This window comes from Pipistrellus kuhlii, unplaced genomic scaffold, assembly GCF_014108245.1.
Source record: "Pipistrellus kuhlii isolate mPipKuh1 unplaced genomic scaffold, mPipKuh1.p scaffold_m20_p_9, whole genome shotgun sequence".
NCBI classification, from domain to species: domain Eukaryota; kingdom Metazoa; phylum Chordata; class Mammalia; order Chiroptera; family Vespertilionidae; genus Pipistrellus; species Pipistrellus kuhlii.
Window position 1 is genome coordinate 46,043,116 of NW_023425595.1, and position 23,982 is coordinate 46,067,097.

Genomic DNA, 23,982 nt, shown 5'->3' on the forward strand with positions numbered 1-23,982 from the left:
GAGAGTCTGGGTAATCTACAGGGAAGGAAAAGCAAGTGGGACTTCAGTGCATTTCCAGCTGAAACTCAGCAGTTCCTAGAATGGGGGTGGCACAGAGGCAGGTCAGCCAGGCAGACTTTGCTGCCTGGAATCAACAGGCTGGAAGCTGCCTGCCAACTGGAACAATGTGTTTCCCTCCCCCTGCAGAGCTTTCTCTCTCCCTTGGAGGCCCCCTGGGGAACGAAGGAGCCCGCAGTTGCTGGGGGCAGGTTTTAGCTCCTCTGCGGAGGGACCTGGGGGGCGGAGGCAGGGCCTGGGCCAAGGTCCACAGGGGCCCCGCCCCGCGGGAGCCTGCATGCTCAGCGAGTCCCCACGCGTGCTCTCCTGGTTCCTGTGCACCCTCGAGGCCCCCCGCTGCAGCGCGCGCTCCAAGCTCAGCCGCCAAGAGGCCATGGCGAAGTCCAGGGGCCGGCTGTACCTCTGCATGTGCTTGGCTGCGGCGCTGGCCTCCTTCCTGGCAGGATTCATGGTGGGTAAGTGTGCAGACCCCTTCCCCCAGCTCAGCGCAGCTGCTGCTCTGCAGGAAAAAAACAGGGTTGGGCTGTGCTGGCCTCCTCAGGCCTGCTGAGCTCAGCCTCAGCCCGGGAAGGTGAACTCCCTCAGCCCGGGATGGTGAACTCCAGGAGTTTCAGCCCAACTGGAAGCCTCAAGGAAGGCATTGGGCCTTCCTACTAAAGTGGGGCCGCAATCCAGATCTAGTAAATGCTCCCTGGGTTCAGGGTACTGCTAAGAGCTGTTCAGAGAATTGAGAGCTGCCAGACTCCACAGGGATGAACATGGAAGTTTCCGTTACAAGCATTATCAATGAGTCAGAGCTAGTAATTAATATGTGCAGCGTTGCAAAAAGTGCCCTTCCCCCATCATCGACTAAATAAAAATCTGTGGGATGCTCCCTGTGTGTCTGGCATGGTGCTAAGAATTAGATTCCCCCTGCCCCCGGCTCCCAATCCCCACCTCCAGCCCCAAAACAAGACTAAGGCCCAGACCTTGATGTCTACGTGGGAAAATGAAAAGAACTTCCTGATATAAAAACTCTTTAACCAACTCAAAATTGCATTGCACAGTGGGATTAGGTTCCCTGCCTTTATGATATTCATATTTCTTACTTAGGGAAGGGCTAGTTTTGGCTTCTCGTTTTTATAAAACTGTAAAGTGTGTGTGTGTGTGTGTGTGTGTGTGTGTGTGTGACATATATGAACCTATGTGTCTTCTCTCAGGCTGGTTTATTAAGCCTCTCAAAGAAACAACCACTACACTGCGCTATCATCAAAGTGTGCGGTGGAACCTGATATCTGAGATGAAAGCTGAGAACATTAAATCATTTCTCCGGTAAGTGTGTTTTGCATATTTGATCTTAATAATAAAGTGTTTAAGATATTGCAGAGTGGAAGTGTACTGAAACTGGTTGTATTCCCATGGTAATCTTTGTGTCAAATTAACATGAGATCGCATTCATAAAATGCCCCTGAACCACTATGAGGACACACAGTCTATTTGACTGTTGCAGGAGTCTTTCTTGCCTAACTTCATCTTCAGACAAAGTTAGCCAGTTGCTTTATTAAGAGATGTTTCAACTTCATGTAACTTTGGGCTGCAACAGAATGTTATTCTTTGTTCCTCAGTCCCTGGGTTTAATCAGATCAGCAATGTTGTTTAAACATTATATTTTGTCAGGAAGACTTAGCTGGTTGTAAACTCTGGTTTAGAGGGAAGGAGGTTAAAGTTTCAGATTCTGTCTGCCACAGATTCAACCTCTCTCCCATATTGCAAATATAAGTAATAAAAATCGGACAAAGTGAAAGCAAAAGGGTCAGTGCAAATTCATAGGTCTCTACGCACGAAGAAGAGTGACATTTGAGGGAGTGGTTTTGAACTCCTTGGAGTTAATCAGCATGATATTTATTTCTATATTCAGACTCTTTCAAACAATATTGTCACAAAAAACATCCCAGCTTTATTGAAGTACTAGAGGCCCAGTGCATGAAAATTCATGTACTTGGGGGGATGTCCCTCAGCCTGGCCTTCCCTCTCTCACAGTCTGAGAGTCCTCGGGGTGGCAGGCAACCCAGCAATCAGGGGAATGCAATGCACCCATCACAACTCTGCTGCTGCCACCGCTGGCAGCACAAGCTTCAGCCAGCCCTAGCTACCTGAGTTTCCAGCAGCCTTAGGTGGCTGGGCAGCCACCATCCGAGGCTTGCCTGTACCTCAGGCCCACCCTGGGCAGCTGCACTGCCGCCATCTGAGGCTTGTCTGCACCGCGTGCTGCATGCCTGCCACCCTGGTGGGGCTTAGGGAACTGGGCACTGTCATCTTGTGGCTGTGGGTGCGACCATCTTTGAGGGTGTGACAGTCAATTAGCATATCCCCTCCTTATTGGCTGTGGGTGCCACTGTCTTTATGAGGGTGTGAGGGTCAATTAGCATATCCCCTCTTTATTAGATAGGGTAATTTACATAAAATAATCTTACATATAAAGCCTTTAATTTGAGAGTATTGACAGCTGTATAATAGACTCAACAAACCATCACCTCAGTCTCAACACAGAAAGTGTACATCATGTAACTTTGCAGTTTACTCCTCCCTTTACCCCTGGCCCTAGATGATCACTGATCAACTTTATGTCACTACTCGGGGCCCAATGCATGAAATTCGTGCAGTGTGGGGGGGAAGGGTCCCTCAGACCAGCCTGTCCCCTCTCACATACTGGGAGCCCTCAGGAGCCCTACTGAGGTGACCGGGCTGATCAGGGGAAGGTACCAGCCCCATCACCCAGCTGCTGCAGCCACTGCCAGTCACTGTAGCCACCAAGATATTTTAATCAACATGGACTCCAGTCCCTTCACCAAGAAAAAAGACAACTTTCTTTAGGCATTTTCAAGATCTGTCTTTCATAGAATATGACATTTCTTTTTTTTTTTTTTTTTTTAATCTTCACCTGAGGATATGTTTCAATTGATTTTTAGAGAATGTGGAAGAGAAAGGGGAAGACAGAGAGAAACATCAAAGTGAGAGGAACACTTTGATTGATTGCCTCCTGCATGAGCCCTGATCTGGGCCCTGGCCAGGGAGGAGCCTGCAAGCTAGGTACATGTCCTTGATCAGAATTGAACCAGACCCTGTTGCTAGGTCAGCAAGCCTAGGCATTATCCACTGAGCCAAACTGCCTAGGGCAGGATATGATATTTCTTAGCCCTGCAGCAGTGGGCCTTCCTTTTTTTTCTCAGAAGTGTGGTAGAAAAACCCTAGATCACCTTTTTGGATTCTTCTACCCAAGTTACTAAGAATATTACCAGTGGCAAACAGGGAGCTTAGCCAATGAGCGGTCAGAAAAGGTATTTCCTCTGTAGTTCACACCAATTGCCTCTGATCTCTGGCTCTGCCTCTGCCAAGGCCTAAGCCCCCACTCTCTCCAATCACCCGGCTCCACCCCTGCCCAGGAGTCCCCTGGCTCAAGCTCTTACCAGGTTGCTTAGGACCCAATGGGGGCCGACCTCAGAGTGACCTGGGTGCTGAGAAAGTTCCCAAGATCCAGGCTGCTGGGAGCCTATGTATGCAAATTAACCTCCATCTTTGTTGGGTTAATTTGCATACTCACTCTGGCTGTAGGCATAGCAGAGGTATGGTCAATTTACATGTTTATCTATTATTGGTACTATGAAATTCGTGGTGCATGAAATTCGGGCACAGGGAGGGGGTGTCCCTCAGCCCAGCCTGCACCCTCTCCAGTCTGGGACCCCCAGAGAGATGTCTGACTGCCCGTTTAGGCCTGATCTCACTAAATGGGCAGTCAGACATCCCTTTCACAATCCAGGACTTCTGGCTCCCAACTGCTCACCTACCTGCCTTCCTGATTGCCCCTAACCACTTCTGCCTGCCAGCCTGATAACCTCCTAACTATTCCCCTGCCAGCTTATTAATGTCTAACTGCTCCCCTGCCAGCCTGTTTATCCCCAACTTCCCTCCTCTGCTGGCCTGGTCACCCCTGTCACCCCTGCAGGCTTGATTGCCCCCAACTTCTCTCCCTTGCAGGCCTGGTCCCTCCCAACTGCCCTCCCCTGCTGGCCATCTTGTGGTAGCCATCTTGTGACCACATGGGGGTAAGATCTTTGACTAGATGGGGGCAGCCATCTTGTGTGTTGAAGTGATGGTTAATCTGCAAATTACTCTTTTTATTAGATAGGATGATGGATTTGTTTGCATTTTCTAGAATTTTATATAGATGGAATCATACAATAAGTGCTCTTTTGTGTTTATCTTCATTTACACAGCCTAATGATTTTGGAGTTTATCAAAGTTGTTGAATGCATCAGTAGTTTATTGCTTTTTACTGCTGAGTAGTATTACATTGAATGAATATACTACAATGTGTAGATGATAGACATTTGGGTTATTTCTAGTTTTGTTTTGTCTTTTATTATCGTGAATAAAGCTGTGATGAGCAAATGTCTGCAAGATTTTGTGTGCACATATGTTTCATCACTTTTTGGATTGCTGTGTTTGGCTGATAAGCATATGTTTAACAGAAGAAAATGTCAGACAGACTTCCAAAGGGATCGTACCGCTTTCCATTGCTCTGGATCATGTGTGAATGTACCAATGCTCCCTATCCTGGCCAGCAGTTAGTTTTGTTAGTTGTTTCAATCTTCACCATTCTAATGGGTGTGTAGGGGCATCTCATTGTGCTGCTTTAAAAAAAAATTAAAAGGCTTTATTATGAAAATATATCATCTTTGAAGTCTTCCATTCATAATATTTTACTTTTTTTTTTTTGCTTGTTAATTCATCTCATTCAGAGTTTCACTTTTTCACTAAAATTTCTCCTTCCTTCATTAAGAGAGGTGTCCGTTTCCAACTAAAGAATCAATAATTAATGCTCTCAAAGACTGAAGAATTAGCAGCTACTTCTTTTGTATTTTGAACAGACTGGTAAACTTTAGGTTTTGATGGATGGGAGGACTCTCTGGACTCATCAAAGGACTTGCAAATTGACCTGCGATCATTTTCTAGTAGAGTATGCAGTCTGACCATCTATGGAGCTTTGCAATCTGCTGTATACGTAGTTGTTATCATCCACCATTTTAAGACCACCATGTCTACTCGTCACTGTATATATATATTATAGATCATTATGAGGCTGAGATTTATATAATGCCAAAATGGGAGTAATTGTGAGAACTTTCACCTGTCCACAGGGTCATGTGGTAGTCAGGGTCATACCTAGACTTGGTCATTTCCCAGGAGACCTGCAGACAGAGCTGGCGGTCCTGTCATTTCTTCATCACTGCCTTTGTCATCACCTGGGACTCGCCTGTTTCAGCTCCGTTTGCACTCTGGGCCTGGAGATGCCTTTATGGGTTCAAGGTTATTCCCCCATAAATATCTTAGCTGGATGACAGTTGGCTCTACATTTGGCAGACTTCATGCATTTAACCTAGTTGCCACTTTGGTTTCCATTCTTTATGGGCAAAGTTCTCACAATTGTTCCCATTTTTACATGATAGAAATCTCATTGTGTTTTTAATTTGCACTTTCTGATCTTAAGCATCATCTCCAATGCTAATTAGACTCTTCTATATCTTCTTTTATAAAGTCTCTCCTTAAATATTTTCCTGTTTTTTAATTGTTTTATTTTCTTGTTACTGGGTTGTAGGATTTCTTTCTTCTGGATATAATTCCTTTGTCAGGCATGTATTGTGAATATTCTGTTCTGTGGTTAGCCTTTTTTGTTTACTTAGTAGATTATTAGAGTTTTTGAAGGGCAGAGATTTTTAAGTCCAATTGGCCAATTTTTATGTTTGTTTTATACTCTGTATGATGTTGAACTTTGCCTATGATAACTTTGAAATAATTTCTATCTTTATTTTTTAGAAGTTTTATAATTTTAGCTTGCACATTTAGGTAAATTATCCACTTCAACTTAAATTTTGTGTATGATATGAGATAATCAAGTTTTAAAATGTAAATATTAATCTATTCCAACAACATTTTTTAAAAAATAAAGCAATTTTCTTTCCCCATTAAATTGTCTCGGCATCTTTGTCTAAAGTCACTTGACCATAAATGTATGTCCTGTTTTTGGATTTTATATTTTCTTCTAATGACCTCTTAATTTATATATATCAATACCGCACTATCTTCTTTAATGTAGTTTAATAGTAAGTCTGAAAGTCAGGTAGAGTTAACTCTATAAAATTTTCTCTTTGAAAATTGCTTTGACTATTTTAAATTATTTGTATTTACAAATAAATTGTATTTATTTATTTGACAATTTTCAATATTTCAAGAAAAATAATTATTAAATATAATGTTACATGCAATAAACATTAATAGTTCAAGGAAAATCATTTTAAAAGTAATGTTTATTACATGTCACATTATATTTAAAATAGTTTTTCTTGAACTATCAATGTTTGTTACATATAACAGTACATTTCAAGAAAAATTATTTTAAATATGATGTTACACGCAATGAACATTAATGTCTCAAGAAAAACTACTTTAAATATAATAATGTTATATGCAATAAATATTAGTATTTTAAGAAAAAATTTTAAAATATATTACCAAAACTGTACTAACATAGTGTAATATCACAAAAATTATAGAAAATATTAAAAATATTTTAATCTTAAAAAAGATTACTTCTATTCTAAAATATTTTTTCTTCTGGCTCTATTTTTGTTCATCAGTTTATGTTGTTCATTATATTCCACAAACAAGTGAGATCTTATGATATTCTCTTTATGGATCAATCCCTTTAGATTATGTTGTTGTCTCTTGTGATGGCCTTCATTTTAAAATCTATTTTGTTGGTAATGAGTATTGCTACTCCAGCTTTTTTTTCTTTTCCATGGAAATTTTATTTTCCATCCCTTCACTCTCGTCCTGCGTGTATCTTTTGTTTTGAAGAAGGTCTTTTGTAGACAGCATTCCAAATTTTAAATCAACTTCTCAATTTCTACCAAAAAAAAAAGCCTGCTGGAATTTTGATTAAAACTGCATTTACTCTATAGATGAATTTGGAAAAGAAGTTACATTTTAAAAATACTGAGTCAATCCATTCATTCATTTATCTTGTGGGTTGTCCCGCGGTTTAACTTTCCACTCATTGAGGGACACTGCCATTTTTTTCAGTTTTGGGATATTAACATTTGTGTACAGGTTTTATGTAACCATAGGCTGTCATTTCTCTGAGACACATGCACAAGAGTGAAAATTGCTAGTTTTAGAGGAGTGCCAAACTTCTGTAGAACATGGCCTATCACTTTATATTCTCAATTAGTGTTGTCACTATTTTAAATTTTTCTCATTCCGAGACGTGCAAAGTGATACTTCATTGTGCTTTTAATTTGCATTCTCCAAGTGGCTAATTAATTACATTGAACATCTTTTCCTGTACTTATTCACCATCTGTATATATTCTTCACTGAAATGTCTGAACGTGTCTTTTGCCTATTTCCAGCAAGTTCGTGTTTGTTTTCCTTTTGAGCTTTGAGAGTTCTTATATTTTCCAGATATAAGTTTTTTGTATGCTTTGTGGAGTATCCTAATATATAAAATCCCAGGGCCTGTAATATCTAAAATGACCAAAGGCTCCACTGATCAGAAGTCAGTGCTGGGTTGCCATGGCGACCCATCACTGACTGCCACTGCTGCTAGTGCTCCAACCCAGCACTGACTGCTGAGGGGGCTGTGGATCAGGCCTGAAGAGAGGCCTGGGGTAAGAGAAGCAGGGTCTGATCCATAGCCTCAGTGGTAGCTGTTGATCAGCATTTGCCTCTCTCTTTTACACCAGGGCAGGCAAAAGCAGTTAGGAGTAATCAGGCAGGAGGATTAAGGGCAATAAGGCAGGAAGGCAGAGGCAGTTAGAGGAGATCAGGCAGGTAGGCAGGATCTGTTGGACATCCCCCAAGGGGTCCCCAATTGTAGAAGGTGAAGGCTGGGCTGAAGGACCACCCTCCATTCCCCCCCCCCCCCACCAACCCCAGTACACAAATTTTGTACATTGGGCTACTAATATATATATTTTTTCCCAGTCTGTTATTTGTTCTTTCATGATTAATGGGGCATTTGCAGATCAGAAACTTTTAATTTTAATGGGGTTTAGTTTATCAAGTTTATCAGTATTTTCCTTTTATGGATCATGCTTTTATGTTTATGTGAGTAGCCCTAGATCCCCTTACCTCTCTCCCCGCCCTTCCAACCCACATTGTAATTCATCTAGAGTTAATTTCTACAAAAGGTACAGTGTTTGATGAGGTCGATTCTTTTGCATATGGATGCCCAATGTTTCCAGCACCATTTGATGAAATGTTATCCTTCTTCCATTTAATCACTTTTGCCCCTTTGACAAAAATTAGTTGAATACATTTATGCAATTCTATTTGTGAGTTTCTATTTTGTTCTATTGATCTATGTGTCTACTTTCTCCAATACACTGTCTTTACTTACTTAATTGTATTTGGTTTACATTGGTTAAGAACATTATATAAGTGGTAAGTGCACAATTCTAAAATATACCTTTTGTGTATTGCATCGTATACTCATCACCCAGAGTCTAGTTTCCTTCAGTCACCATATATTTAACCACTCTTACCCTCTTCATCCTCCCCCAACTTCCCTTTCTCTCTGGTAACCACCGTACTCTTGAGTGTCTAAGAGTTTTAGTTTGTCCATTTGCTGCTTTCTCTTTTATATCCCCTATGTGAGTGAAACCTATGGTTCTTGTCCTTTTCCGTCTAATTTATTACTTAGCATGACACTCTCAAGCTCCAGGCATGCTGCTGACATCATTCTGTCTACACTGTCATGATTATTGAAGTTGTATCATAAGCCTTAATGTATAGAATGATTTCTCCCACTTTATTCTTTTAACAATTATTACAGTTATTCTATCTCTTTTGCCTTTTTATATAAAATACAAGAGAAACAGTAATGTTTAGAAAAGTCCTTGAGATTTTTATAGGAATTGAATTAATCTTATGGAGCAATATGGGGAACTTATTAGTTTTAATATGTTCACTCTTCTAATCCATGAATATAGTACACCTCTCTAGTTATTTAGGCTTATTTCTTTTATCAATATTTTATAATTTTCAGGATGCAGATCCTGCATCTGTCTTATTAGATTTATATCTATGTAGGGTTTTTCCCCTTTGGAGCAAATGTGAGTCATATGGTGTTTAATTTCAGTTTCCACATGTTTTGTTTTGTTTTTATGTAGAAATACTGTTGATTTTTATGTGTTGTTGTTATATCTTGTGGCTTGTCTAAACTCACATGTTCTATGAGTTTTCTGTAGTTTAATTAGGATTTTCTAGGTAGACAATCATGCCATTCTTACATAGGGACAATTTTATTTCTCCCTTTCCAAACTGTATGCCTTTTTCTCCTCCTCCTTCTCTTTCATTTTCTTTGTCTTTGTCTTTGTGTGTGTGTGTGTGTGTGTGTGTGTGTGTGTGTGTGTGAGAGAGAGAGAGAGAGAGAAATTCCAGTATTGTGTTGAATAAAAGTGGTGAGAGCCAACATTCTTCCCCTGTTTCTAAGTCTTAGGGGGAAAGCATTCAGAGTTTTACTATTAAATTCAGAGTTTTATGATGTTATCTGTAGATTGTGTGTGTGTGTGTGTGTGTGTGTGTGTGTGTGTGGATGCTCTTTATTGAGTTAAGGAAACTCACCTCTATCCCAACATTGCTAAGAATTTTTTTTAGAGTGGGAGAGAGAGGGGCAAGGCAGAAGAGAGAATGAAGGAGAAAGAGCAAAAGACACTGGTTTGTTTCACTTATTTATGCATTCATTGGTTGATTGTTTTATGTGCACTGACCAGGTATCAATCCCTCAACCTTGGCATATTGGGATGATTCTCTAACCAATTGAACTATCCAACCACGCAGAAGTTTCTTATTTCTTTTTAAAAATCATAAGTATTAAATATTGTCACATGGTTTATCTTCATCAATTTATCTGATCTTATGATATTTCTTTTTTAGCTGGTTAGCAATTCTTTTATTTCTTTAATGATTTGGGAGAGAGGTTCAAATTCTATCAGGAATGATTTTCCAGTCTCCTCTGGGAATGTGAAATTATCTGTTCTTTCTAATTCTTTAAATTATTGCTTTATATATTATAAGAGTCATTTATGAGGCATATACACATTAATTTGTTATGTCCTCAAGAAAGAACTACCCTTTTTCTTTATGAAATGTCCTTCTTTATCTCTGATAGTAATCTCTATCTTTAAATCTATTTTATTTGGTATAAATTTTGCCTTATCAGCCTTCTTATAGTATACTTACATGGTATGTCTTCTTTTACCACTTATTTTTAAACCTATAATTTCCTTTATAATTAAAATGTACCTTCTAAGAAACTCCATACTATTTCTATAGTGGCTGCACCAATCTGCATTCCCACCAACAGTGCATGAGAGTTCTCTTTTTTCCACAACCTCACCAACTTGTGTTTGTACATTTATTGATTATAGCCATTCTGATAGGCTTGAGGTGATATCTCATTGTGGTTTTAATTTGAATGACCTTGAACATCTGTGATGACCTTGAACATCTTCTGTCTGTTGGCCATCTGTATGTCCTTTTTGGAGAATTGTCTATTCAGGTCATTTGTCCATTTTTAAATTGGATTGTTTGTCTTCCTGGTGGTGAGTTGTATAAGTCCTTTATAAATTTTGGATATTAACCCTTATTTGATGTATCATTGGTAAATATGTTCTCCTATTCAGTGGGTTGTCATTTTCATTTTGTTACAAAAGCTTTTTAGTTTTATGTGGTCCCATTTGCTTATTCTCATTTCCTTTGTTTTCCTTGCCAGAGGAGATATATCAGAAAAAAAATATTGCTACAAGAAATGTCTGAGATTTTACTACCTATGTTTTATTCTATGATTTTTATGTTTTCATGACTACGTTTATGTTTAATCCATTTTGAGCTTTTTCTTGTGTAAGGTGTAAGTTGGTGGTCTAGTTTGTGTCCGTCAGTAAATGAATGGATAAAAAAGCTGTGGTACATTTACTTTCAGGGATTTGAACTCAGGGCTTCAGTGTTTTCTAGCCTTCAAGATAGCTGTTGAGATTTTGGGGCCATTTGATCCCAGTTCTTTTGTGTCTGATATTTCTTGAAGGTTTTAGTATATTTCTTTTTTAAAGAGCAAGGGGTTGGGAAGGGGAGGAGAGAGAAAGAGAAGAGCATGTGAGTGAAACATCATTAATGTGATAGAGACACATCAATTGGTTGCCTCCCGCATGTGCCTCCAACCGAAGCTGGGGATTGAAACTGTACCCCAAGTATGTGTCCTTGACCAGGAATCAAACCCACAACCCTTCAATCTAAGGGCCAACAATCTAACCACTTAGCAATACTGGCCAGGGCTCTCACATGGATTTTCAAAATGGGAACAATGGTAGAGGAATTGTGAGAGTTCAATGAGATAATCCATGTGAAAGTACCTGGCATATCATTCCTGGCATATAGTAAGTTTTCAACAAATGTCAATTTTCCTTTTTTGGTTGTTCTCTGCCTTACTAAAAAAAAAACAAATATGAAAGTATTATTGTTCTACTGATGGGGAAAGGGGTTTGGGAAATAGTTTTAAAATATTATTTACCTCAAGCAAAATAGATCTCATTAAGAACTACATTTGCGAGGTCACGTGAATGTTCCCAATCATTTAAACTCAGAACCAAGAGAACATTGCCCAAACACAATTCAACAACTTCTGTTGTATAATTATTAGGTGATAGGCAGGAAGTAAGCAGGAGGGATTTTCTCTTTAGTGATTAAATAATTTCATACAAAATGATAAAGCAAAAGTATATATATATTGAGTGGCTAGGTTATTATGACCACTGCATCAATACTTCGTTGGGCCACCTTTTGCCTTCAATACTGCATCGATTCTTCTTAGCATTGACTCCAAGAGATGTTGAAAGGTGATGAGAGGAATCTGACACCATGCCTGATGAATAGCACTGTCTAGTTCTGTGAGATTTGATGGCTGTGGAACTAGCTGCCCGATGGCTCTTTTAACTTCATTCCACAAATGCTCAATTGGATCCAGAGCTGGTGATAGTGTGGCCACCTAAGCAAGGCAAAGTCTCCCTCATGTTATTGAAACCACTCCTGCACAATACAAGCACCGTGGCATGGTGCATTGTCTTGTTGGAAGAAGTCATCTTCATTGGGATACACCATCAACATGATAGGATGAACTTGATCAGCAACGATACTTAGGTATGTTGTGCTATGCAGACGTTGTTCCACACAATTTTTTTTTTTAATTAGGAGTCATCTTTATTACGTCCCTTTCAGAGCAGAATATCTCTGTCAAATTCTGAACAAACAAAAGAAGCAGCATTCTCTTTTTATATCTTTTCTGTTCTTAGTGTATTTACTGTTGCAGATAACTTGTAACCTTGAGTATATATCATTTCTATACAGATAACTTATAACCTTGAGTACATATCATATCTAACAAACACCTGGCATGAGAATATTATCAGTATCAGTCCCTTAATGTTAGATGGCTAGCTTGCAAGGTCATACAGTTAAGTTTATCTTTTATATTATTAAAGCTAAAAACAAAAACAAATTTATTTTACAGAATAAGAGACTGTCTAAAAATGACAGAGTTTACAGAATAAGGGACTATTTAACAATAGCTGAGAATTTCAAACAGCAGTTTTAAACATCAATTTTTCCAAAAGACGGATTATTATGCTTCATTACCCATTGGTTTTATGTATAAGAGTCAAATCATTGATTCTTGTTTTATTGCTGGGGAGAGAGTTATAGTGACCTCTAAGGACTATAAGCTTGGTGGAATTAATTTTCTGTTGAATAAAGTTAGTAAACCAGTTTATAAGACAGGATCCCAGACTGAGGGCCAGGAGTATATGCAAGAGAGTCTCAGCTTTAGTCTGATGAAGAATCCTGGATTTTTTATTCTGCTGGTGCTGCCTTAAGCCCAATGTGATGAAGCCACATTGGGATCCCATTGACCTTGACCTTGCCATGGAGGTGGTCAAGATGACAATGTGTGGTCCTCTTTAGGTAGGAGTTAGTCCTTGTGTGGTAAATTTCTTAATCCCAGAGTCACCAGAGTGGAAGGGATGAACTGGATCAGAAGTTGGTATAAGCAGTACATCTCAGGTGTGCTTCTGGACTGCTCTTTGGGTGAACTATAAACCTGTAAGAACTTGAGTAAAGATTGGTTATGGATTTTAGCTTTCCTAGATTGGGATATAGTAGTTATCTTTTAGAAGCTCTGCAAGCTTAGCATGGTTCCATGTAAGCTGGTGAGGTGGGTAGGTCAGGGTCTGGAAGAGTCACTAGAATCTGCAGAGGCCCCACTAGTTTTAGGGCAGCCCCCCAGGCTGCTTCATCCACAGTTTAGTTCCCTCTTGCTTTTGGGGAGTCCCCTTTTTGGTGTCCCTTACAGTGGACCAATGACAAGACCCAAGGACCACCAGGGAGCTGAGTCCGATTCAATAAACAAAAGAGCCTCTTCCATGCTAGCATGGGCTCTGTCCCATTCACGCCAACATTGCGGAAGAGAGGCGAAACTTCGACAGGTCAAGGGGTTTTATAAGGGTGGTGATGTCACTGCTTTGGCTGACCCTGATTGGTTGGATGAGGGCTAGGGTTCAGTTACACAAATGGAGGATAGCTCTGCTCTGCCACACAATACAAAATGGAGTCAGGAGCTAGTCTTGCCCTGCCCTGCCCTTTCATTCTCCCCTTGTCTTATGTGCATGAGTCAAATCATTGACTCATCCTACTTCCTTTTAGGACATTTGCTGTTCTGTTATCTAGTCTTACTTAACCCTGGACTTTCTCACTGGCTTGTAAAAATGTTCTTGACAACATGAGTAAGAATCAGCATAAACAACAAATACAGTTACCAAGACCCTTAGTACCACAGTTTCCATCAGTATTATTCTCACTGAAGTCCAGTTCCCCTCCTGCAGGCATCAAGTCTCCTGCTGGCCTGCGTGGAGCCCAGACTGGGGATCTCACAGGTGAGGCCGCTAGTTGCCAGGATCTAGGCCATGCAGGAGCTGGGAGTCATGTAGTCAGGTCTGGGTGCCGTGTACTTCAGCAGCCGTGGGTGTGCTCAGGATAACAGTGTAGCGTCCCTTTGAGTCCTTGGGCAGTGAATTTCTTTACCCACACTAAATTTCCGGGCTACAGGGTCTGCGGTGGGCATTGGCAATGCATCTGGAACAAGCAAACTGCAGAGCCTGTAAGGACTTGAGCAAGGGAGTGGTTACATGATCTCAAAAAAGGGGAGGAAACCATCCCAGTAGGGGTACACCTGGCTCATAAGAGGGTGAAGGACAGGGAGTTGGTCCAATTTTCACCGATTTTAGGACACATTTAGATAAACTCCTTTTCAGAGTCCTGCTCATGCCAGTCCTAAGGCTTGAGCTATACTGGCAACCCAAATCTAGGTATAATCTCCTGGAGCAATCTCCTAACCACTATAAAGGCAGTTCCTGTGCCAGTGGGGTATACTTCAACCTAATCTGAAGTGTCTACAAAAACTGGACCTTAATGCTGGTGCTTTAATCTCTGAAATTGTTCCACACAAATTAAACGGCCCAAACCATGCCAGAAAATCATGCCCCAAACAATAACACTGCCCCAATCAGTTTGAAGGGTTGGATTCATACATGTAGGGTGCATGCTTTTATGCCATTTCCACCAAATTCTCACTCTGCCATTTGCATGATGCATCTGGAAACGTGATTCATCAGACCACATGACATTTTTCCAATGCTCGACTAGCTAATCCTTGTGTTCCTGTGCGAATTGGAGACATTTTATCGTGGTAACTGCAGACAGCAAAGGTGTTTGAACAGGCCTTTGGTTTCCATATCCCATAGGATGCAGTGTATGGCTAATTTGCCTACAAACATCAGGTGGTCAGAATAATCTGGCCACTCAGTGTGTGTGTGTGTGTGTGTGTGTGTGTGTGTGTGTGTGTGTGTGTGTGTATAGTGTTAAATAGACTTGCTCAACTGGTCTCTGGCAAAAATGATATTTTTTCAAAATGTTCTCACTTACTAATGAGCAGCAAGAAGGCATGCCGCTGGTATAGAGGCATGATGTTTGTCTAGGGTGAGTTCTCACACCTGAGTCTCTACTGATTATATGTGTTTACCATGACATGTGTTCTTTTCCAGGGGAGCATGATGTGAAATCTGTAGCTGCACACAAATATTTAAAAACTGGGGTGGAGCAGCCTAGCTGGTGTGGCTCCAAGAGATCAAGGTCGATGCCTGGTCAGGGCACATGCCCAGGTTTCCGCTTGATCCCAGGAGGAGGCATGAAGGAGCCAGCTGATCAGTGATTCTCTCTCATCATTAACCTCTCTCTCTCTCTCTCTCTCTCTCTCTCTCTCTCTCTCCCCTCTCTCTCCCCCCCCCCTCTCCCTTCCTCTCTCTGAAATCAATAAAATCACATTTTAAAAAGAAACAAACTGGAATGAGGCAGAAAAATAAATTTTCTTCCTACCTTTCCTCCAAGGTCTTCTGGGTGGACTGATAAACTAACATAACATGGGTTAACAGGAGAAAATAACCAAACTTATTGCATATACACACACGGGGGTCCCATAAGAACATGAGGCCGGAGGACAGATCCCACAGTTCAGGCTTGTACTTCACCTGGAGCTAAAGAAAAGGGCATTTGTGGTTTGGGACTTCAAAGGAGTTAAGGTTGGAGCCTTTGGACAAGAATGCAGGTAAAAGATGATGAAGCCCTGAAGTAGGATGATAGCAGGAATGAGGAAGAGAGATAGACTTGAGAAATAGTTAGGAAGGCAAATGACATGGGACTTCAAAGGGCATGATGGTAAGTCGCCTGTATTTAATGGTAAATACGCATTTTCTGGGCTATTTTAGATAATGGAACACAGAGAGGACTTTGATCAAATGGACCTTGCTAGATTCCTGCCTGTCTATCAGATTTGGCTCATAGTAAACTATGGTTACCTACGATGATATCGCCCTTTCTGATGCAAGTTCTTAAATTTAAATTCCTTTTAGCAGTAGAGGGAAAGGTCAAAGATTTTTTTCTGAGATGTTTATTTCTTGAAAATAACCAGCTTAAACCAATGAGTACCCTAAAAAGCTCATTTTGAGGTGGCCATCTCTGCTCTCCCTCACTGGCACATCGAGAAATGGGTAATGCTAGCTGGATTTTTTATTTACCGCTGATAGAGAAATGACAAGTTAATGCCTAAAGTCTGAGTAATGCAGCTAGGACAGTTCTTAGGCATATCACCTGAAAAGAGCAATCGTTAACTCCCCCTGGCGTTCTCTTTTCATTTTACTAGTTCTTTTACAAAGCTCCCTCATCTGGCGGGAACGGAACAGAACTGGCTGCTTGCCAAGAAAATCCAAACGCAGTGGAAGAAATTTGGACTGGACTCTGCCAAGTTGGTTCATTATGACGTTCTCCTGTCTTACCCTAATGAGACAAATGCCAATTATGTATCAATTGTGGATGAACATGACACTGAGGTGATGTAGAATTGTTGGTACTACTCATACTTTACAACACCACCTTTTTACAAAGTGAATTGGAATGTATGGTCAAGTAAAGATAAATTTGTTAATAGTGCACTGGAACTCATGTGTTTCTAGAAAATTTAAGTTGGCAAACTAATTATTCGGTGTTTACTATGTGCCAGGCACAGTGCTAGGTCCTGTGACCAGAATGAAGACTAGGGCATGCATAAGGTGAGGCAGACATTAGAACACATCATTTCAAATCAATGTGGTAAGTGCTATGAAGAGTATGATTAGGTTCTTTATCTGCAATGAAAAGGGTCATGTGGCCTAGTGTTGATGTAAGAACATCCAAATCTATAGAGAATTATTATAAAAGTTTATTTGATTCATCTGATCTCATATGCCAGGTTGCAACTTTTTATGCATTTGAAATTAAGAAGGGATCATAAGGAAGATCACATGGAGATGTGAGAAAACAAAGTGGGGATTGAATTACAGGATAATTAACAAGATTATGAGCTCTCTTGAGGATGGTTATTTCAAAGGTGTGTTAGCCTAAATGCACAGAAACAATGGACTGGGCTTGCTTAAGGCAAAGATCACTTTTTACTAAAAAGTTATATGTCTATTTTTACAAAAGATAATTATGGAGGAATATGTAAACGACCATTGTACTTACATGGAATAATAAACTTTTAAAAAGAAATCAGCAAATGTTAATATGTTTAGGGTGTGACTACCCATCATGACCTGCCCAGTTAGGAATTTATGATCATATAATCTTGTAAGGCTACTTTCCATAGAACACCTTTTTTTGGTCCATACCTCCATGTAAGTCAAAGAATTGATGTGTGAGTCATGAAGATTCTAAAGGTTTAATTAATCATATGAAAAAGCAAGCTAAGCCGAAACTGGTTTGGCTCAGTGGATAGAGCGTCAGCTTGGGGACTGAAGGGTCCTGGGTTCGATTCCGGTCGAGGGCATGTACCTTGGTTGTGGGCATATCCTCAATAAGGGGTGTGCAAGAGGCACTTGATCGATGACTCTCTCTCATCGATGTCTCTAACTCTCTTTCTCTCTCCCTTTCTCTCTGTACAAAAATCAATAATTTTTTTTTTTTTAAAGCAAGCTAAGAGAATTCTAGGTGGAAGAGAAAATATTGGCAAAATTGGAAATGTACCAATTTCATATTATTGGGGAATTAAAAGGTTTTCTGTATTTCAAGAGACTAAAATATAAAGAGCCATGAAAAAAATAATAAACTGAGCCATGATCAGAGATAAATCAGTATGCAGTTAACTCTTGAACAACATGGGGTGAGCACTGAACTACAATCCATGTATAACTTTTGACTCCCCAAAACTTTACAAAGAGCCTACTGTTGACATGAAGCCTTCCTGGTAACATAAGCAGTCAATTAATGCACATTTTATATGTTACATGTATTATATACTACACTAGAAGCCCAGTGCAAAAAAATTCTTGCACTCAGGGAAGGTCCCTCAACCCGGCCTATGCTCTCTTGCAGTCGGGGACCCCCAGGGGAGCAGGCCTAAGGTGGCAGTCAGACATCCCTCTGGTAGCCCCAGAGTCCTCTCCTTAGCACTGCAGAGGAGGCGGGAGAGGCTCCCACCACTGCTGCTGCACTGGCCAGCCATAAGCCAGCTTCTGGCTGAGTGACATTCCCCTGTGAAAGCGCACTGACCATCAGGAGGCAGCTCCTGCATTGAGCGCCTGCCCTCTGGTGGTCAGTGTGCATCATCCCGATTGATTGTTCTGCTGTTAGGATCAATTTGCATATTACCATTTTATTATATAGGATTCTTACCATAAAGTAAGCTAGAAAAAAGTTAAGAAAATCATAAGAGAAATTACATTGACTGCATTGCACATATTTTATTGAAAAAATTCTGCTTATAAGTGGTCTCTTGCAGTTCAAACTTGTATTGTTCAAGGGTCAACTATATATGTTTTGGGGCAGATCATGGAAGGGCTTATACGTTGTCCTAAGGAATTAGATATTCAACCTCAGTCAGTGAAACCAATGAGATGTCCTAATAAAATGGAAGGGTGTGGTTAGAGAGGGATTTAGATAGTTTGGGCAGTCTGCGGGTTAGACCTAGACTAGGAAAGGAGTTAAGATTGGAGACTTCAGACAACAATGCAGGTAAAAGATGATGAAGCCCTGAATTAGGATGATAGCAGGAATGAGGAAGAAGGATAGACTTGAGAAATAGTTAGGAAGGGGTATTGGCAGGACTTGACTAGTGATTGGAGGAAGGAGGGGAGGACAGAGTTCGGTTTGATTCCTAGGTATCTGTTGTGGGTGGCTAGCTAGTGATGCTCATAATAGCAGTAGGGAATGCAGAAGTAGACTGTGATGGGAGAAGATAAATGCAAAGTTAAGGCAGTTGAGTTTGGACAGCCATGCTGAAATATACATCAGGCCCTTAAATACATGTCTGGAAGGTTGGGCATCATAAGCATATCAGGTATAGGTGAAATTTTAAGTCAATGAAACCTCCCAGGAAGGGAGTATGGAATGAGGCTAGCACTACTGCAGATAAAACAGAGGGACACATTATTTAAATGCAAATGAGAGACAAACGGAAAGGAATAGGAGAATCATGAGAGTGCCTCCTTCGAAGCCTTTTTTTTTTTTTACATCACGTGGGAACTATTAGTTACCTGAAATTGCATGCATGTATAGACGTTTCCATGACTTTGAAGACAATAATGATGACAAGGCTCTTTCTCCTTGTTCCCAGTGGAATCTATCTTTTTGATTACAGAACTAGTTTCAGGATGCTTAACCTTAAGTGTGTACGTGGGGCAAGATGCATTATTCCTTAACAGCAACCTAGAAACTTTCGTCCTAATGTCATGTGTTTCATTGCTTGCTAGATTTTTAAAACATCATACCTTGAGCAACCACCAGATGGATATGAGAATGTTACAGATATTGTACCGCCATATAATGCTTTCTCAGCCCAAGGCACACCAGAGGTAAAATGAGACATTTTCTCATTCAACTCTTTAAAACTTTATTTGTTATATAAAACCTATGTGGGGGAAAAGATTAGGAGGCCCATGCATGCTGATCTTTGAAGTTCAGTGCTATTCACACACTTCTTTAAAAAAGAACAAAAGAAAAAGAAAATAAATACACAAAAATGAGACCCTAATAACCAAATGACACTTTTTGAAATAAAGAAATGCTAAACATGCCTTTAGTTCGGTAAGAGCAATAGATGTTTTTAAGTTTTTTTCTTTGTTCATAGTCTGACTTTGTTACAGAATTATCGATGTGATTTTATAGATCGGACTATAGACATTTTCAGATGAACTCCATAGTTGGAAATTAAACTTGGCTGGGATTTTAAAATGACTCTTATTTATCCTACTTCCCACAACTCTGGAAGTTTCTTCAAAGTAGGGCACGTGGTTTAATATGTTTTACATATTGTCGTTTTTAAAACTTTTGAACATATTGAAATATTTTCTACTCCTGTAGAATTAGCATGGACCTATCTATTAAGCCCAAGCAGGAAAGATAACATTTGATGATTCAGTGTTGGGGAGCAAACTTATTCTTCAGTTTTCTCTTTAACTATAGCAGTTTTTCTTTTTTTGTTTTCTTTTTTTGTGTGTGTTTTTTTGTTTGTTTGTTTTACCTGCAGGGAGATCTTGTATACGTAAACTATGCTCGTACCGAAGATTTTTTCAAACTAGAAAGAGAAATGGGCATCAACTGCACTGGAAAGATTGTTATTGCCAGATACGGGAAGATCTTCAGGGGAAATAAAGTACTGTGCTATTTTTTATTTTCCTAGAGTCCTAGAGTGAAGAAGATAAGATATATTCTGTAAATGTACATGAACATCTTATATTGTTTCCAAAATTGTTATATATATATTATATATATATCTCAGGCCTTGTGCACAAAATTCGTGCATTGAGAAGGGGATCTCCTTCAGCCTGGCCTGTGCACTCTTGCAGCCCAGGATTCCTCAGGGGATGTCCACCTGCCGGGTTAGGCCCGATGCCTCTCATAGTCCAGGGCTCTTGCAGTCCGGCACCTCTTGCTCCTTACCTCCCAGCACCACTGCTGTGCTCTTCAGGTGTGAGCCTGGCTTCTGGCTGAGCAGCACTCCCCCTGTGGGAGTGCACTGACCACCAGGGGCACCTACTGCCTTGGGCATCTGCCCCCTCATGATCAGTGCACGCCATAGCGACCAGTTGTTCCACTGTTTGGTACATTTTCATATTAGCATTTTATTATATACTAGAGGCATGGTGTACGAAATTCGTGCATGGGAGGGAGGGGGTGTCCCTCAGCTCAGCCTGCAACTTCTCCAATATGGGGCCTTTCAAGGGGTGTCGACTGCCCGTTTAGGCCCGATCTTGGTAGGATCGGGCCTAAACTGGCAGTGGACATCCTTCTCACAATCCAGGACTGCTGGCTCCCAACTGCTTGCCTGACTGCCTTCCTGATTGACCCTAACTGCTTCTGTCTGCCAGCCTGATCACCCCCTAATAACTTCCCTGCCAGCCTGATTGATGCCTAACTGCTTCCCTGCCAGCATGATTGATGTCTAACTGCTCCCCTGCCAATCTCATTGCCCTTAACTGCCCTCCCCTGCAGGCCTGGGTCCCTCCCAACTGTCCTTCCCTGCAGGCCAGGTCGCCCCCAACTTCCCTTTTCTGCAAGCCTGATCACCTCTAAATGCTCTCCCTTGCAGGCTTGATCGCCCCCAACTGCCCTCCCTTGCAGGCCTGGTCCCTTTCAAATGCCCTCCCTTGCTTGTCTGATCACCCACAACTGTCCTCCCTTGCAGGCCTGGTCCCTCCCAACTGCCCTATCCTGCTGGCCATTTTGTGGTGGCTATCTTGTGTCCATATGGAGGCAGGATCTTTGACCAGATGAGGGCAGCCATCTTGTGTGTTGAAGTGATGGTCAATTTGCATATTACTCTTTTATTAGATAAAATAGGATATAGACATATAGACATAGATAGACATAGATAGACAAAGATATAGATATAGATATACATATACATATATATATATACATACATATACATATACACATACATATACATATACATATACATATACATAGCACAGAAAATATTTTTGCACATAAAATCCTGTTTTTATCTCATATATCTATAAAGGGAAATTATTTTCAATAATTTTATTACCAAAGCAACAGTTGCTTTTCCCCCTCTTTTTTAAAAATGTGTTTATTGCTTTTAGAGAGGAAGAGAGAGAAATATCAATGCATCAACATTGATTGGCTGCTTCCTGCATGCACCCCCCTGGGACTTGAGCCTGCAACTTGGGCATGTGCCCAGACTAGGAATTGAATTGGAGATCTCTTGGTGCATGGATCAATGCACAACTGCTGAGCCACACCAGCCAGGCAATATTTGCTTTTACATTTAATTAAAGGACATTTATATGAATTAAAAAAAAAAAAACTTGCCCTGGCCAATTTGATTCAGTGTTTATAACATTGGCTTGCAGACTGAAGGGTTGCAGGTTTGATTCCCAGTCAAGGGCAGGTACATCCCTTAAAGGTTTGCTCTCCAACCCTGGTCGAAGTGCATGAAGAAGAAACCAATCTATGTGTCTCTGTCACATCAATGTTTCTCTCTCTTCCCATTCCCTCCTTTCCACTCTGTCTGAAAATCAAATGCAAAAATGTCCTTAGGTGAGGATTAAGAAAAAACAACAACAAAAAAGCCCAAAAAGCTCCCCTGTATTACCCAACTTCATTGCCCAGACATAATCTTAACATTTTTTTCCAGGCCTAATTCTGTGAAATATGAGTATAAATACATGTCTCTATAATGATTTTTACCTATGTAATTTTTTTTACATATATATTTTTTTTACAAAGAGGACACCAGAAACTATATATTGTATAACTTTATTTAGTCCCTCAGCAATAACTTGTGTGTTTTCCTCCACGGTTAAGTGTATGGGACTCTACATCGCTATAGCCTGGGTTCTGGTTTAGTATGGACTTCCTATTCCCTAGGTCTTTTACTGGAAGCAAATTGCTTAACCTTCTTTCTGTTCCAGTGTTTCCTCACGTATAAAATGGAAATGCTAACAATAGTACCAAACTCCTAGAATCCTCGTGAGGATTAAATGACCTGGTGTATAAAAGCACTTCAGATAGTGACTCATACTTATTAATTTCTATGTAACTTGTTTATCAAGCAAATTTCTCATTACTTTAGGTAACTACATAATATTTCACAGAATGGATAGCAACTTATTTAACTATTTCTCTGTTGACAGATGCTTATTGTCTTAAATTTGTTAGAACTATAAATCAATTGTGAACATCTTTGTGTATTTGAACATTTGTGTGAATATATTTTTGTAATATTGATTCCTAGAAGTTGAATGGCTGATTCATATTATATATTGTTTAAAAAGTTTTATACACACTATCAGATTATCCTTCAAAAATGTTGTAACAAGTTATTCTCTCACTAACATTATATATGAATGTTTTTTGAATGTTTTAATTGATCAAAACTGATGGTTATCTATATTTTGCTACAATACTTCTGGCAATGAGTAATTTAGTATCTTATAGGGTATACTAGGGGCCCAGTGCACAAATTCATGCACATTGAAAGGAACGGTAGACTGTGAGGAGGCTGCAGTGGGCACAGGGGCAGATCTTGACCCATCCTCTGTGGGACCAGTGCCCTCAGTGGGTGTGAGCAGCAGCTGCTGCCCTGATTGCCCCTCAGGAGCAGAGGGAGGTGGAGAAGACCTGAGGGGCGATTGGGGCTGGCAGCCGCTGCTTGTACCCTTTGACAGCATTGAGCAATCAAGAGCAGTGCTGGGTGCCAGCAGTGAGTGTAAGCAGTGGCATTGGTGTCAACAGCGGGTATGAGAGGTGGCTACTGGCCCTAATTGCCCCTCAGGAACAGGGGGAGGTGGAGAATCCCTGTTATTCGGTTGCAGCCAGTTATTTGGTTTTGCCATTTGGTCTATTTCCATATTAGGGTTTTATATATATAGATTTTCTTATTTGTGGTCAGTTTGGGTTATTAGGAAAATATTTACAGAAACACTGTGACCAATTTTTAAACAATATGACTCTTCTGCATATAATTTTAAATTAGTTTAGTACCACACATATTGTGGAGTGGTTACTTTATGATGTGCCAGATTTTGGAGGGTGGATAGTTCTTAAAAACACCCTCTGTTCCAGTATTCTTTTATATATAGAATGGAATGCTAATAATAACACTAATCTCTTAAAATGCTAACCCAGGGGAGAGAGGATATTTAAAAGTTTTTAAAATACTTTTATCCATTCTAAAATAGAAATCTGTACAAAACATAGAAGTACAAAGAGGAGAGGCATTAATTTTAAT

At 40.3% G+C, this 23,982-nt stretch overlaps 1 protein-coding gene across 1 annotated transcript in view; it reads left to right on the top strand.

Annotated features, from left to right (window-relative positions):
* Positions 1 to 231: 231 nt before the first annotated feature.
* Positions 232 to 23,982, top strand: part of NAALAD2 (N-acetylated alpha-linked acidic dipeptidase 2) — a 51,653-nt gene continuing 27,902 nt past the window's right edge. Inside the window, exons 1-5 of the mRNA XM_036426334.2 lie at positions 232 to 512; positions 1,257 to 1,368; positions 16,396 to 16,582; positions 19,478 to 19,579; positions 20,254 to 20,379. Of these exons, the coding sequence (XP_036282227.1) occupies positions 335 to 512; positions 1,257 to 1,368; positions 16,396 to 16,582; positions 19,478 to 19,579; positions 20,254 to 20,379 (705 nt within the window). The 5' untranslated portion in view covers positions 232 to 334. The remainder of the gene's footprint in view (positions 513 to 1,256; positions 1,369 to 16,395; positions 16,583 to 19,477; positions 19,580 to 20,253; positions 20,380 to 23,982) is intronic.